Genomic DNA, 15,105 nt, shown 5'->3' with positions numbered 1-15,105 from the left:
GTTCCACCGCACATGCTTTTATGCTTCTTGGCTGATTACATCACCCATCCGTGACGTCTCGCCCATCCTTTGGACAGATTACACATGTGATTTCAGGGCATGGTCACGCTGAAGACGTTACCATAGCGCTTCGACGCAGCGTCTCGTTCCCTCGAGGAACTAGGGTTACATACGTAACCAAGAGACGATTTCTAACTCCATCTTTGTGACATTGACTCAGAAAACACTAGTTTATTAATAAATAATTCAAATAGCTCCTTACTGTTTCCCCCAGACACATTCATTGTAACTTTTGCTGGGGCTTTGCGGCAAGCTTTAGCCTATTTAGTGCACTTATGTCACATTGATGTGCGCTAGGTCATGAAAACTCATATTTTGCACAAGTTTTTAAGCATTGCGGTTTAAAAACAAGTGACTTAAGCTATTGAAATGCAAACAACAGCACTATACGCGCAAGCTGTGTGTTTCTGAGCGTGCTTTCTGCAATTGGGTCGGATCGAGGCTGGTTCATATTCACACCTTAAACGAACCGTACCAGAGTTCGTTTGGAAGCGGACCGAGACGACCTCTTCAGCTGGGTCTCGTTTGGTGCGCAGCCGAGTGCGATTACTGTATTCACACCTGCCCAAAAGATCCACACCAAGAGGGGAAACGAACTTGAGTTTGTTTCAATCGAACCAAACAAGACAGGTGTCTTTTCTTTGTGTAGGTGTAGTTTTTCCAAGGCTAACTGGTGTTTAATGACAAAAGTTTCTATATTTTTATGTTCAAATTCAAATTGTGCTGTTTCTTTCTTTAAAGGGCATATATTTGGGGATTAACACACTGCAATGGTAAAATCTCAGTTGGGCTCAAAAAACTTTTTTTGGCTTCATGCATAACAATTGTACAGCAAGCAGGAGCCTTTTCTAAAACTCTCTCTTTTTCTCCAGTGCTTATTATAAGTCATGGCAACCTTCACTGCATTTCTACACATCACACTTTTTGGACATGGAAATAGCGGTTAGGCTTGTCAGATCTTCCCAAAAGTATCATTATTATTTTTTTGTCCACAGCAAAGCTCTTTGCCTGGGTTGTTGGCTGAAAGTGGATATAGTTTGGATCATCTGTGGGCTCAGATGGTGGGAAGATCCTTAGTCTCTCTTTGATGCATCTTTAATGAAGTGAAGGCTCTCTCGGCGCCCGAGGGAGAAATGGCAATGTGAATCTGCAGAACACCTGACCGCTTGCATGAGAATCAAGTAGTGTTGTTTTTGGCGGCCTGTTTTAATTTTAGTTTTAGTCTAGTCTTTGTGTGAAGCTGTCATTTTAGTTTTTATTAGTTTTAGTCACGTTCATACTCTTTTTAGTCTAGTCAAGTTTCAGTCAACTAAAAATCTGAGCATTTTAGTCTTATTTTAGTCAGAATTATCCATGACTATTTTCGTCTAGTTTTAGTCGATGAAAACTGATGAAATTTAGTCTAGTTTTCGTCAATGAAAATTGTATTTTAGTCTCTTTTTAGTAATACAATTCTATTTAACCCAGTCAATATAGTATAAGCACTTAGTAGTATAGACGAAACAAACATTTTCTTTTAGCCAAACCCATTTCAAACAAGGTTATCTTATTATATTACTGTTACCTTATAGACTCAAGAATACATCCATGCAGACACAAAAGACGCTCTGATTTGAATTTACAACATTTATTTTACCAACCAAACATGTTAGAATTAGCCTACACACACATCTCCCAAAGACGAACCCCGGCTGGCCGACCATCGGTCCCTTTCTCTGTGTCAGACTTAACTTTGTTTGTTGTCGTCTTCTAAATAATGCCGCGAGTGGAGCTTGAGGAAGTGACGTCGCCTGCGTCTGCGCAGTGTGACCTGATGCAGCTCCAGAAGTGAGACACAGGAAACAGAAATACTGCAAAATAATAATAATAACGCGACTAAACGAGACGAAATAACGTTATAACATTTTGTTTCGTCTCGTTTTGGTCAACGAAAATGAAGAGACGTTTTAGCATAGTTTTTATTTTGTAAACCACATTTAGTCTCGTTTGAAATATTTAAATTTCTTCTAACAATTATCAAAACACCTTTAGTTTTATTGTCAGTTGCAGCAAAAGACACCACCTCGTAATATTTATCATTGCATCTATGAACATCATCCTTCCACAAATGAGCTTCCTGGATTAAAGCAATGTCACAATGTCAACCTTTTTTTGTCACAATATTTTTAAAAAAAACTTGACGTTTATGGGGGCTATTTAAACCATTGACATTATATATTCATTTCAGTCATTACTATCAAAAAAATAAGTGAACTGAACAAATGAGAGAAAGTAATACCACTGCAAATTAATTCTCAAGTCTGCCTTTAAAAACCCTTTAACAAAGAAAACCCACCCCATAAAACTTTTACAGACTGGGGTGAAAATCCCCAGGCTGCCGCTCTCCCCTGTCGTAGTGACATTAACGTGACAGCCAGTACAATTCTCTAGAAAACCGCCATTAGCCCTATTGTAAGAGAACAGACTAACTTTGAATTCACATGAGTAATAAAGTGGTAATAAAGAGTATGTATACTCTCTATAATGAAGAAGCAAACATAAATAATTGCATCATGTACATTGAAAACTGTACATTAGTGATAGTTTCCTAGCTTACATGAAGAACTGCCAGTAGACGATTTTCACATGAAGTTCTAGAATAGTAAATCAGAAATTGAGTCACTCCCGGGAGAATGAGGAGCAGGAATCGAGCTCAGGAATTGACGCGCTTCGTCCGGTGAGCGCATTAGTTTGGTCTCGCCGTGTTTCATGACGATTTTCAGTGTAGCTAGATACTGAAGAAAGTTCTACAGACCTGCCTATTTCAGTTCCTTTCGTATTGTACTGAAGGAGCTCCGCTTCTTTGCCATCATGGGAGAGAAGTCGGGGAAGAAGCTCCACATCGCACCAAGTCATTTGCTTGTACAGGACCATGGCGTCTTGCTTCATTTAGAATCAAATTCCTATCGTTGTAGCGTAACAGTTTGAAGAGAAACACTTGCGGATTGGAGTGATACGTTGAAGTTCTGGAGTAAACTCGATGCGCACGCTCGATCCCGATATCTTTGCCCGCAAGTGATGGGAACCAGATCGGCAGTGACCTTTTCAGAAAGCCAATCGGGTCATCTTTCTCGGCCCCTTCAGATAGTCCCAACAGCCGGAGATAACTGCGTCTGCTTCAGTCCTGTAGATCAGTTACTTGTTGCTCGAGGGCATCCAGACGCATAGTGTGTTCGTTGATCACTCTTTTCTGCTCTCTCTGTTCCCCGATTAAAAAGTCAACTTTAGAGCACATAATCTGTATTGTATTCATGTGAGAGGCGAATTCGGTGCACATTGCTGCTAATTCAGTTTTCAAAATGTCCTCAAATCGCTTTATAGTGAACGCCATATTGTCTTCCATGTCCGCTCGGCCCGCTGCAGCTGCTGATTTAGTTGTCTTCTTAATTGGCAAGGATGATGGTGAAAGATCAGCGAGATCTGACTGTGTGACATCTCCAGACCAACGACAAACAAAAAAAACTACCCCAAATGTAAGAAAAGAAGTCGAACAACAGTAAAGGACAGGTTACATACACAGAGCTTGGCTAATGTGCGTCTTGGCTCATGAAAGCGATAATCTGTTTTATTTCATCTTCTGAAATCCGAGAGCTTTCTGACCCTGCATAGACAGCAACGCAACTGACACGTTCAAGGCCCAGAAAGGTAGTAAGGATATTGTTAAAATAGTCCATGTGACATCAGTGTTCAACCTTAATTTTATGAAGCTACGAGAATAATTTTAGTAAATTCTGGTTTATTGCATTATAATTTCATTGTGACAAGCAAGTACCAGAATACAATGCAAATTAGCATTCACCATCTGTATAAAAGTAATTTATGTGGTATCATGAAATGCATTGGGCCGTAACTGCTCTGTTGGTTTGGTAGATCTACTCTCAGCCGGTTTGGGGGGTGATCTAATATACCCATATAAACACAAACCCACTTTTTCACTGCCATGATGTTTGGCTTGTTGATTTTGTTTAGTTTTCCTTGTGAATGCAAGAGCAGCGGTCCACTGAATGCCCTCAGTTGTGGACAGCAGAGCGGTCCACACACATAAATGAGAACACACACAAGCGAAAACCCTCCCCAAGAACAGTGATTCTTCTCTTGATGCTCAGTGCTGGCTGGCCAAGTGCAGGAAATCCAATTACAGGGATCAGAGGGCTGAGAATGGTGGAGCAGCCCTAGTCCAAACTACACACCTGCCAGACCTGCCCTCTTCCTCTCTTTCTCTGTCTCTCTCTCTCACAAATGGTCTGCAATAGGATTGGGTCTGAGTTTATTAAGTCACTGGCTAGTTTTTTTAGTTAACGTTTCTGTTGAAACATGTAGCATCTAGTGTTGTCACAGTGGAGCTGATTTTTTGTTTTCTGAAAGCTAAATCACCAAATGTTGTTCTTACTCGCTTTTCTTTTTTTTTCTTTTTTTTTTTTGCTTTTGCTTAGTGTCCAGTGTCCACATAGTGTGTTGTTCTGCACTAAAAGAAAACAGGGCACAATGTGCTGTGTTAATACTGTATGTGGGAATTTTCTATATAGATTTTTCACAGGCGTTTTACCTGTAGCACACATTGCGTTGTGTTTTAAGATTAAAGGAAATGTCTACAAACTTAACTGTCCTGGCAGAAAATTACCAGTTCCTTTTCCATTTTTAATAGTTATTTTCTATCTATTTTTGACTAAATTATTGATGAGATTTTGCTAATTATGTCACTATGCTTAGTAATGTTGTTGCAATACATATGTGGGTGTTTCTCCGACCTCAAGCACTTTTATTTCCCAGGGGTTGATTTTTTTTAACTGAAAAACTTTTCTCTGTTTTATGAAGGTCATATTAAATCTTTTACCAGGGTATCATCATTTTTTGCTGCTTTTTCAATTTCAATCTTAGACTATGACTAAAACTAAGTCTATCATAAAAAAAAATGTTAATACTAACATAATCTAAACAAAGAGTGTTTTTTTAATAAACTATTTTATTTAGATGAATTAAAAAAAGTACTTTTTTCCCTCTGCTGCTTCATAATTATGCTAAACATCTCTAATGAACAAATAAAGTTCAAGGTTTTTGTATATTATTATGTGTGTGTATGTATGTATGTATGTATATATCAATATATATATATTTTTGTCTAGTTTTGTTTAGTTTTGTTTTCTTTTTTGTTTCGTTTTAAAGATCATTTTCACATGGCTACAGGGCAAAAAAAATGCCTGTAGTTGGAGATACTCCCTTATAACTGAGCTTGAATATATAACGTATGCTTACTTGTGTTAGCATGTGTGCTCATAGCTGAGCTTAAAATGGGCCACAACTGCTGTTTTTATGGCAGTGGGCCTTTGCTCTCAGACAGAGTTCAGAGTGCTGGCTGACCATGTCATAGATCTCCTCCTCCAGTTCAGAATCTGAAATGAACAGGTGGCTCTATGGATGCCAGTCAAACACGTATCCCCAAATCCTGTGACATCTGCATCAGAATGTAGCACAGTAAAACAGCATCCCCTACTGAGAGCAGCAGGAACACCTGCCACTCCAGCCATAAGAAACCAGAAAACAGACCTCATTTTTATATTTTGGAATAAATAACAAATAAAACTAACTGCAGACAGCTCACAGTAGCAGATATTTGTAGGAAAAAGCTGATTGCAATGGCACAAGTGATTTGTGTTTGGACAGTCCACTGTGTGTGTGTGTGTGCTTGTGTCTGTGTGTGTCTGTGTCTGTGTCTCTCTCTCCCTGCAGCTGCCAGGTACTTGGTGTTATATCACAGCACTTCTCTTAGCTTCCTAAGATGGTGAGAATAGCAGTGGCCGACTATCACTACAGGCTCACTGTGCTGCCGACACAAAGCAGATGCAATTTAGTTCTTGCCTTCAGCATCTGTGCAGCCATAGTAACCCCCTGCGAACGGAGCTGTTCGGCCCAATGAATTTAGAAACATGCTTGACTAGAAGCCAGGTTTGTCCTTTTAAATAATTTCACTTCAGTCTAAAGGGCAGGCTTTTGTTTTTCTTGGCTTTGTGCAGTGCATGTATAAGCGGGTGTGTGTTATATTGTTAATTGTAAATTAATATTTACCCCTCTGGTGCTAGAGTATTCATGAAAGCCCTCATTTTCAATTTGAATTCTGGAGATGTCAGTAAACTGAGCTAAACCTCAGAACATACAGTAACATTATGACCAATGACGGGACAGTTTGTGTTTGACTCGTGTTAACAAATTTTGGTCTGTTTTGAAACGTTTGCTTGTGAATATGAACCGAACCAATAAGAAATTCCAACAATTTAGTCCTTGTTTTGAAACAAACCAAATTAAATACAGAACTTAAAATGTCTTAAGGTTCTCATACAGTCCACAAATACACAGAAGTCATTTTTGTATGCTACAAATCAAATGTTATGGGTCAGTGTTTTTGAAAAAAGTCTCATTTATCAATTAAAATACAGTAATATTGTGAAATATTATTACAATTTAAACGAATTTATTATATTTTAAAATGTAATTTATTGCCGTGATGTCGAATTGTCATCAGCCATTACTCCAGTCTTCAGTGTCACATGATCTTCCAGAAATCATTCAAATGTGCTGATTTGCTACTCAGAAATCATGCAGGTTTTATGTTGAAAACAGTTGTGCAGCTTAATATTTTTGTGGAAACCATGATACATTTTTTAGGATGCTTTAATGTTTATTAAAAAAAAAAGAAAAGAAAGTCAAAAGAACAGCATTTATTTAAAATATAATTTTTACAACAATGTGAATGTCTTTACTGTCACTTTTGACCAAATTAATGCATCCTTGCTGAATAAGTGTTAATAAATATGCAAATATAATTTTTGACACTGTTATCCCATGATGTTGATTCACAAATACACGTGATTTAAACAGTTAAAGTATTCTCAGTAAGGATAGATGGTGTTTGTGCTGACTATCAGACTATCAAATGAGCTCCAGTCAACCTCTCCATAAATCGAGAAACTCCTCCATTATAAATGCAATGCTAGTTGTACATAAACATTTCAAAGGTGTCTTGAATTGTGACACCAAGTCGCTGTCTGAGCATCTGAAGCACTTGTTTTAGGAAATGATCATGTGGCGTCATGAATAATTATGAGAGAGTGGCTTATCACTGGATACGCTAAGCAGTCTTTAAACACAATCGCACTACAGTGTTGAGTTAAGGGTGGATGATGGCACTGTTGCTGTGACGTGTCTCGGGTGTTTCTAAATCAGGATTTATCAAGGGTTAAACCCCAAGAGGCCTGGCGCTCTGGGGCTAAGCATGAAACACCACAGCAGTCATGGCTCAAACACACCTCGCCTCTCTTCTCCTTTCTCCTGCCATAAATACCATCTCCTCCTACAGGAGTACAGCTGTCAATCTTCACTGTTTATGGAGGAGAATATGCAACACTGACTCATTAAAAGCTCTTGTGGCCTAAAATGAATTCAGCATGGTGAATAAACCCTCTCCAACTCAGATTAGGGCTGTTAAGAGGAATTTTAATGATGTGCTTGAGCGGAGCAGTCTGATGAGTTTGGTAATTCTGCATTTTAAGTCACAACTTTGGATTGTTGTTCTGCAAGATAATTATTGAGCAAAACAATAGTATATGAACATTAAATTATCCATTTAATTAAAACATGCAGAAGGACCTGTGTTGACATTTCAAGTAATTTTGTAGTCAAGTAACAGAAAAATAAGGAATTAATTACTTACTCATTAAAATGTGAGTTAAAAAATAACTGTTGAAGGCAAGTACAGAAAATGTTTCACCATCAACTAGTTTTAATATAATGCATAATTAAGTCGTGACGTATTGTCAAGTATGGTGACCCATACTCGAAATTGGTGCTCTGCCTTTAACCCATCCAAATGCACACACACAGCAGTGAGTAGTGAACAAATCCACACACACACACACACACACACACACACACACACACACACACACACACACACACACACACACACACACACACACACACACACACACACACACACACACACACACACACACCGTGAACACACACCCGGAGCAGTGGGCAGCCCTGCGGCGCCCGGGGAGCAATTGGGGGTTCGGTGCCGGTGCCTTGCTCAAGGGCACCTCAGTCGTGGTATTGAGGGTGGAGAGAGCGCTGGACGTTCCCTCCCCCCACCTACAATTCCTGCCGGCCGGGGGCTCGAACTCGCTACCTTTCGATTACGAGTCCGACTCTCTAACCATTAGGCCACGACTTCCCCTTAAGGAATAGTTCACTCAAAAATTAAAAGTTTCAACAACAAAAAAATTACTTGCCCACAAACCATCCAAGATGTAGATGTGTTTGTTTCTAAATTGGAACAAATTTGGAGAAATTTAGCATCACCACTGGAACCTTCTGCGGTGAATGAGTGCCATCAAAGTGAGAGTCCAAACAGCTAATAAAAACATCACAATAATCCACACGATTATTACATCTCCAGTACATCAATTCATTTCTTGTGAAGAAATTCATTTCTTGTAAGAAACGAAACCATCATCAAGGCATTTTAACTTTTAACTATTGCTTCAGGCCAAAATCCATAAATTCATAATCCATAATGATGCTTCCTCCAGTGAAAAGTTTGTCCCCTCTTGTCCTTTCACATCAAAATCCACCAACATATTTCTTTAGAACTGTTTTTGCTTGTACACAGTGCTTGATATGTGCACATTTCTCTTCGGAGAAGATTACTTTTTTTTACTGGAGAAAGCGCACTCGTTTTAGCCAGAAGCAAGAGTTTGAAGTTAAAAACGTCTTAATGGATTTGTTTATTGCACACACACAACTGATGGACTGGAGTCATATGGAGTACTTTTTGTGATGTTTTTATCAGCTCTTCGGACTCTCATTCTGACGGCACCCATTCACTACAGAGTATTTGTTGGTGAGCAAGTGATGTAATGCTAAATTTCCCCAAATCTGTTGAAGAGACAAACTCATCTACATTTTGGATGGCCTGAAGGTGAGTAAATTTTCAGCAAATTTTCAATTTTGGCTAAATCATTCTTTAAAATATACCCTGAGCAAGCACTTTGATTCTTGCCTTAAAATAAATAAAAGCTTAATTTATTTCATAATTTTTTTTTATATTCATATTTTTTCATGTAAATAATTCAGTTTGTTTGTTTGTTTGTTTGTTATACATATTCTTATTCAAAAAAATAATTGGTAAAAGTTTGAAATAATAGTTTGAGTGGTCTCTCTCTTTCTGTTTGTTTTTTTCACAGCCCCCACGGTGGTGTCGTTTTCGTTCGATGTAGGAAACGGGCCGGTGGAACTGAACGTGCACTCTCCTACCCTGCTGAACGATGACCAGTGGCACCGGGTCAGTGCGGAGAGGAACACGAAAGAGGCCATTCTGCAACTAGACCAAAAATACAAGGAAGTCAGACCTGCACCTACACAGGGACACACACGCTTGGAGCTCTACAGCCAGCTTTATGTGGGTAAGGACCACATGTACATCCACGTATAGCGTATATATGGACTCATGTGGGTGAGGACTTCAGACAAACACATTTTTCCATTCGCCCACCCATAGAGTTCGGAAGCCGGTTCATACTTAGTTATATTGTTGGAGGTTGGAGTACTGTTGTTTTTTGTAGGCATTCATAATGTTATTGATGGGCTTCACAAATCTTGAAAATATGATCAAATGTGATCTATTACTGATTAAAATTTATGAAATAATGTATTTCTTCTTTCTCATAAAATACACAATTCCTCCTGAATATCTAGTTTCTGAGCTGTTCTTGTGTTTGAATTATTCTCTCTCTAACTTTTTCCCACGCTTTTACTTCGTCTCTCACCGTTTCTGCTGATAAATCAGCAGTTCTCTCGCACAGCGCTCTATGTTCTTGTGTCTGAAAGGGAAAATGTATTTATAGTCAGCAGCCTAAATGCAGGAGTAGCTATTATAACTTGCACTTAATAACATGGAACCCTGGGGAACCTGTTCGCCTCCAAAGTATGAAAAAGTCCACTGTAAAAAAAAGGAAGTTGAAAATGGGTTTGACAGAATATGGTTGAAAAATATCTCAGACGCAGCAGGGAATGTGACTAATAATGGTGTCGTGTGTGCTATGCTAACATTAGCAAGGAATCTTTTTATGGCTTTAAAAGTGCGAACAAGCCGTGTCACTCATGAGGCAATTATCTGTTGAACAGAATGGCTTTGGGCTTTCATTATGCTATTTTGTGCTTTGACTTATTCTTTTCAACAAATGACTTTGACGCTCATTAAGAAATGGGAAGATAATGCACCCCTGTGGCTCTCTTGAGAGAGCTTTTGGAAAGCTCGTCTAGCTTGTGTATTTAACGATTGACGTCAAGAAATGTTTTTATTGATGTCAGTTATTGTTATTTATTGGTTTTACAAAGCACAATTCTCCTGTAAATAATTAATTATTATTATTAATGTTTGGTAATTGTATTAAATTACAAAATTAAATAGATTATGCTATATATATATATTTATTTATTTAATATATTATACTGATTTATTATTTAAAATACCAAACTTACAATTTTACAATTATTATACTTTTAATGAATTTTATTATTTTATTAATTTTTATCATTATACATTTTTCTATGAAATATCATCTGAAAAAAATTCTACAAATTTAGTTTTTCTCTAAATTAGCTAAAGGATTTTTTTATTATTATTTTCATTTATATTCTTCAGCATAACAAAACAGTACTCATCAGCATTCACCTGCATGTTATTTTAATGAAACAATTTTGACATTTTTTATTTGATTAGAGCTTTGATTTTTTTTTTTAATGGACAGTGTGAACTGATTTGTGGAAATAAATTAAACTTACCATCTGAATTTTTCACTGTAAGTTTAAATTAGACACTATTAGAAGTTTTGGTCTTGAAACTAGTCCAAAGAAATTTCACATGCTCAAAGTCTAGTGTGACTATCCCTTTAAAGAAATAGTTCACTCAGAAATTAAAATTTACTTTTGTTTCTTCATCAGAACACATTTGGAGAAATTAATTAACATTAATTAACATTTGGCTTTATATCACTTGCTTACCGATGGATCTTCTGCAGTTAATGGGTGCCGTCAGAATGAGAGTCCAAACAGCTGGTAAAAACATCACAATAATCCACAAGTAATCCACATGACTCCAGTCCATCATTTAATGTTTTTCGAAGTGAAAAGCTGCATGCTTGTAAACAAATCATGCTGTACATTTTCTGCAAATTTTCATTTTGTGGTGAACAGTAGGGACAGTATGTTGGATAGTGTAACCAGCAAAATCATGTATTAATATTCAATATATTGCAAGCCATATCCCTCTCTAGGTCTCATTTGCATGTTGTCCATGCAGCAGATGAACATTTCATTCTTATTCTCAATTTAGATCTGAAGAATGTTGGACTGGCATATCAATTTCATAAGATGCGCACTAGGGTTAGGTGTAATGAGCTTTGAGGTCCAAATGAATGTTAAAGGTTGTCTAATCCTTGTCTGTTGTTTCTGTAGAAATGTAAAATGTTGACATGACAGTTAGTGGAGAGCAACTCTCAGTCTTTAGACCCTGACCTCAGTTGGAAAACTAATTGGTTTATATCTGCTTAGTGGGCTGGGGTAGGCCTGTCCAGACCTATCAAGCCTCTGTCTGGCCTCCTCTCCTCTGCCCATGAATGCTCAGTTTTTCAGACCATTTAGTCCCATGCCATCATTTATTGATAAAGCAGATTGCCTTCTACTTCCGTTCACCCATGGACGCTTGTGTCTGTTTGAATTTGTTTTGCATTTATAGTGGCCTTTCTATATTTAATGGAGGATTAAATGCTTGCTCGTTTTTTGTTGTCATTCGCTTCATCTCAAATAACAAGCAGACCTTTGATTTAACAATCACTAACATGTTTGCATTCATTCACGGTATTATAATATGCATGTCTGTTTGCATGAATCTGTAATGCTTCTTTTATATCCACCATCTAGTTGCTTCTTGCAAATTACTTTTTTTTTTTAGCCTGGCCTTGATTATGCATCAAGTTTTCTAATCACTGCATGTTTATATTCATATTTATTTTGTTTTGTTTTTTTGGTGTTGTTTCTCTTTCTTTCTTTCATTGCTTGCACATCTGGGCGATATTGGTTCTCCAAAGGGAAGCCAGCTTCATGGGCCTGTCAGGACAGTAGGTAACTTTTTAGTAAAATGTACAACAACAAGCAGTCTAGTTTAACCTGAAACTTCTTGCCTGTCTGTGATATTTTGGTCAGGAGATCTTTCAATTCAATATAAGGCTATAAACATTCTGTGCACTGCAATGGTAAAAGCAGAAAAAAAAACTATTCCACTGGGCAGGATGGTCTAATAAATGTAATATGCTAATTCATTACAGTTTCATTAGAGAATAATTTCCGATTCAGGTCTCATCAGAGATGGAGGCAGTGAACTTCAGGGTTTTAACAGCTCTTTCCTCACTCAAGCTTATTCAAGCTGCTTCACTTTCAAAAGTTAAAACACATCCTGTGTTTATGAAAAAGTTTTGTGAAGTTGATTCTTCAGTGAAAAAGAGGGCATAAAAAGTGCCTGCTAAGTGACTTGAATCAAATTGGAACAATATTACAGCAAATAATAAATAGAAATGTTCATTAAAAGGATTTAGTGTTTATCTCGTGTTCGTCCTTGAAACATTGTGTCTTTCATTTAATCATTATAAATAGCACAGCATATTTACTGTACATTTGATGATAAGAGCTCTGTTCTCAGGTTTATTAGCAAAGGATTCAGTGAGTTGTTTTGTATTATATACCCAAGCAGGTCATCAGCGCAATTTACACTCCACTGTTGATGTGAGTTTGAGTTAAATTGAGTTTATTAAACTTCAAAACTGCCATTACTACTATATATATATATATATATATATATATATGTATATATATAATATACAGTGCTGCTTGAAAGTTTGTGAACCCTTTAGAATTTTCTATATTTCTGCATAAATATGACCCAAAACATCATCAGATTTTCATATAAGTCCGGAAAGTAGACAAAGAGAACCCAATCAATGTTGGTGGGTTTCCTCCTATGAACTGCTTGGTTAGGTCCTTCCACAACATTTTGAATGGATTAAGGTCTGGACTTTGACTCAGCCATTTTAAAACATTAACTTTGTTCTTCTTTAACCATTCTTTGGTAGAATGACTTGTGTGCTTGGGGTTGTTGTCTTGCAGCATGACCCACAAACATTCTCTTGAGACTCTGTTCTTAAACAGATGTCCTGACATTTTCCCTGTTCTTTGAATAAAACAGGTCACGTACTGACATTTGATAGTCATTGCACTGACTGAAAACACCTCTGCACAGATGGACTCTAATTTCACCATTAAATTAACTGCTAATCAAAGAGATTCACATACTTTTGCCACTCCCAGATATGTAACACTGGATCATTTTTCTCAATAAATAAATGACAAAGAAAATATTTTTGTCTCATTTGTTTGATTGGATGTTTTGGGTCATATTTATGCAGAAATATGGAAATTCTAAAGGGTTCACAAACTTTCAAGCAGCACTGTGTATATATATATATATATATATATATATACTCCAATCTATATAATTTTTTCGGATGAACTGATAAAGCTTTCCTCATTTTGCAGCTTGATAAATTGTAACTGGATTGTACTTGTGAGTCTGCTTTTATTATTTACCGTTAGTTAATAATTAATGCATCCTGCCAGGACATTTACTAGTAATGTACTATTAATCTAGCAAATGATTGTACGATTTCTGTTTAACTGGGCAGTTCGGTATAATGAAAAGATGCCCAGACAAGACATTGAGCAATTGGCGAATGTTTATTTTCTCATGGAAGTGGAGCTCTAATGATGTCTAATTTATCTATCATGTTGTATTGAATGGTACATACCATAATGAAGGAAACCCATCAGAAGGTTCAACTATTGGCTGAGACTTAATGTTTCTAATTTAACCTTTTGTTTTCAAGCTAGTCTGCAATGGAAATGAAGGATTGAGTCATTTTGTTGTGCCACATGCTTTTATTAAGTGTAATATTGACTAGTCTTTGTCTCCATTTCTCATCCAGGTGCAGCGGGAGGTCAGAGAGGTTTTCTCGGATGCATCCGCTCTCTGAAGATGAACGGTGTGACCCTTGACTTAGAAGAGAGGGCAAAAGTCACTCCTGGTGTAAAACCTGGTTGTTCGGGTCACTGCACCAGTTTTGGGATGTATTGCCGTAACGGTGGCAAGTGTGTGGAGAAATACAACGGCTATTCCTGTGACTGCTCCACCACTGCTTATGATGGGCCTTTCTGTTCAAAAGGTCAGTATGCATATACAAATTAGAAAGTCATACTTGTACTCTTGTACTTAAGCTCCGCCTCCCTCATTTGAATATAGTAATAGCATCACTGACATGAGCAGGCCCCTTCTGTAGTTCGTGCTCTATTTCGGGACCTCCATCAAGCATCTCATGCTCTCCGTTTAAAAATGGCGACTCGCTGTGAGTCAGGGCCTCTGATGGTTGCCCTCAGCTTTCAACATCTCCCTCTGCTTGAAATATGCATGAATAACCTCGTAATTGCAAGGTTTTAACTCGCATTTCCATTTTACACATATTTACTTGTGCCGTCTAGGGTATTGCAGTCAATATCAAATTCTCTCAGATTCTTTGCCTCTGGGTGAGAGCAATTGCTACCACAGGCTGCCTTACATCTGTGGCTCAATACTACACATCACCATCACTCCAGGAAGAGGAATCTCTTTGCTGCTTCATTTGGATTCAGAGCTATGGATGTGGATTCTCACATCTATTTGTTTTTTAGTACTATTTCTTCTTGATTTAAAGGGTTAGCTCACCAAAACATGAGTATCTACTCACCCTCATGTCGGTCTAAACCATGCACAAAAAAAAAAGATATGAAGAAGAATGATGTCTCAGTTTTTTTGTTTTTTTACAATAGGAAGACAGTCATACAGGTTTACAATGGCCTGAGGGTGAG

The 15,105-nt window shown here is 37.5% G+C and overlaps 1 protein-coding gene across 1 annotated transcript in view; it reads left to right on the top strand.

Moving 5' to 3' along the window:
- The window catches only part of LOC306862955 (contactin-associated protein-like 2), a gene marked incomplete at its 5' end in the record, with an annotated part of 449,762 nt that overhangs the window by 384,151 nt on the left and 50,506 nt on the right, over window positions 1–15,105 (top strand). The window contains 2 exons of the mRNA XM_079406069.1: window positions 9,339–9,557; window positions 14,190–14,426. Coding sequence (XP_079262195.1) covers window positions 9,339–9,557; window positions 14,190–14,426 — 456 coding nt within the window. The remainder of the gene's footprint in view (window positions 1–9,338; window positions 9,558–14,189; window positions 14,427–15,105) is intronic.

The sequence above is a fragment of the Barbus barbus genome (assembly GCF_936440315.1).
Source record: "Barbus barbus genome assembly, chromosome: 44".
Taxonomy (NCBI): Eukaryota; Metazoa; Chordata; class Actinopteri; order Cypriniformes; family Cyprinidae; genus Barbus; species Barbus barbus.
This window is presented reverse-complemented; position numbering and strand designations above follow the sequence as displayed.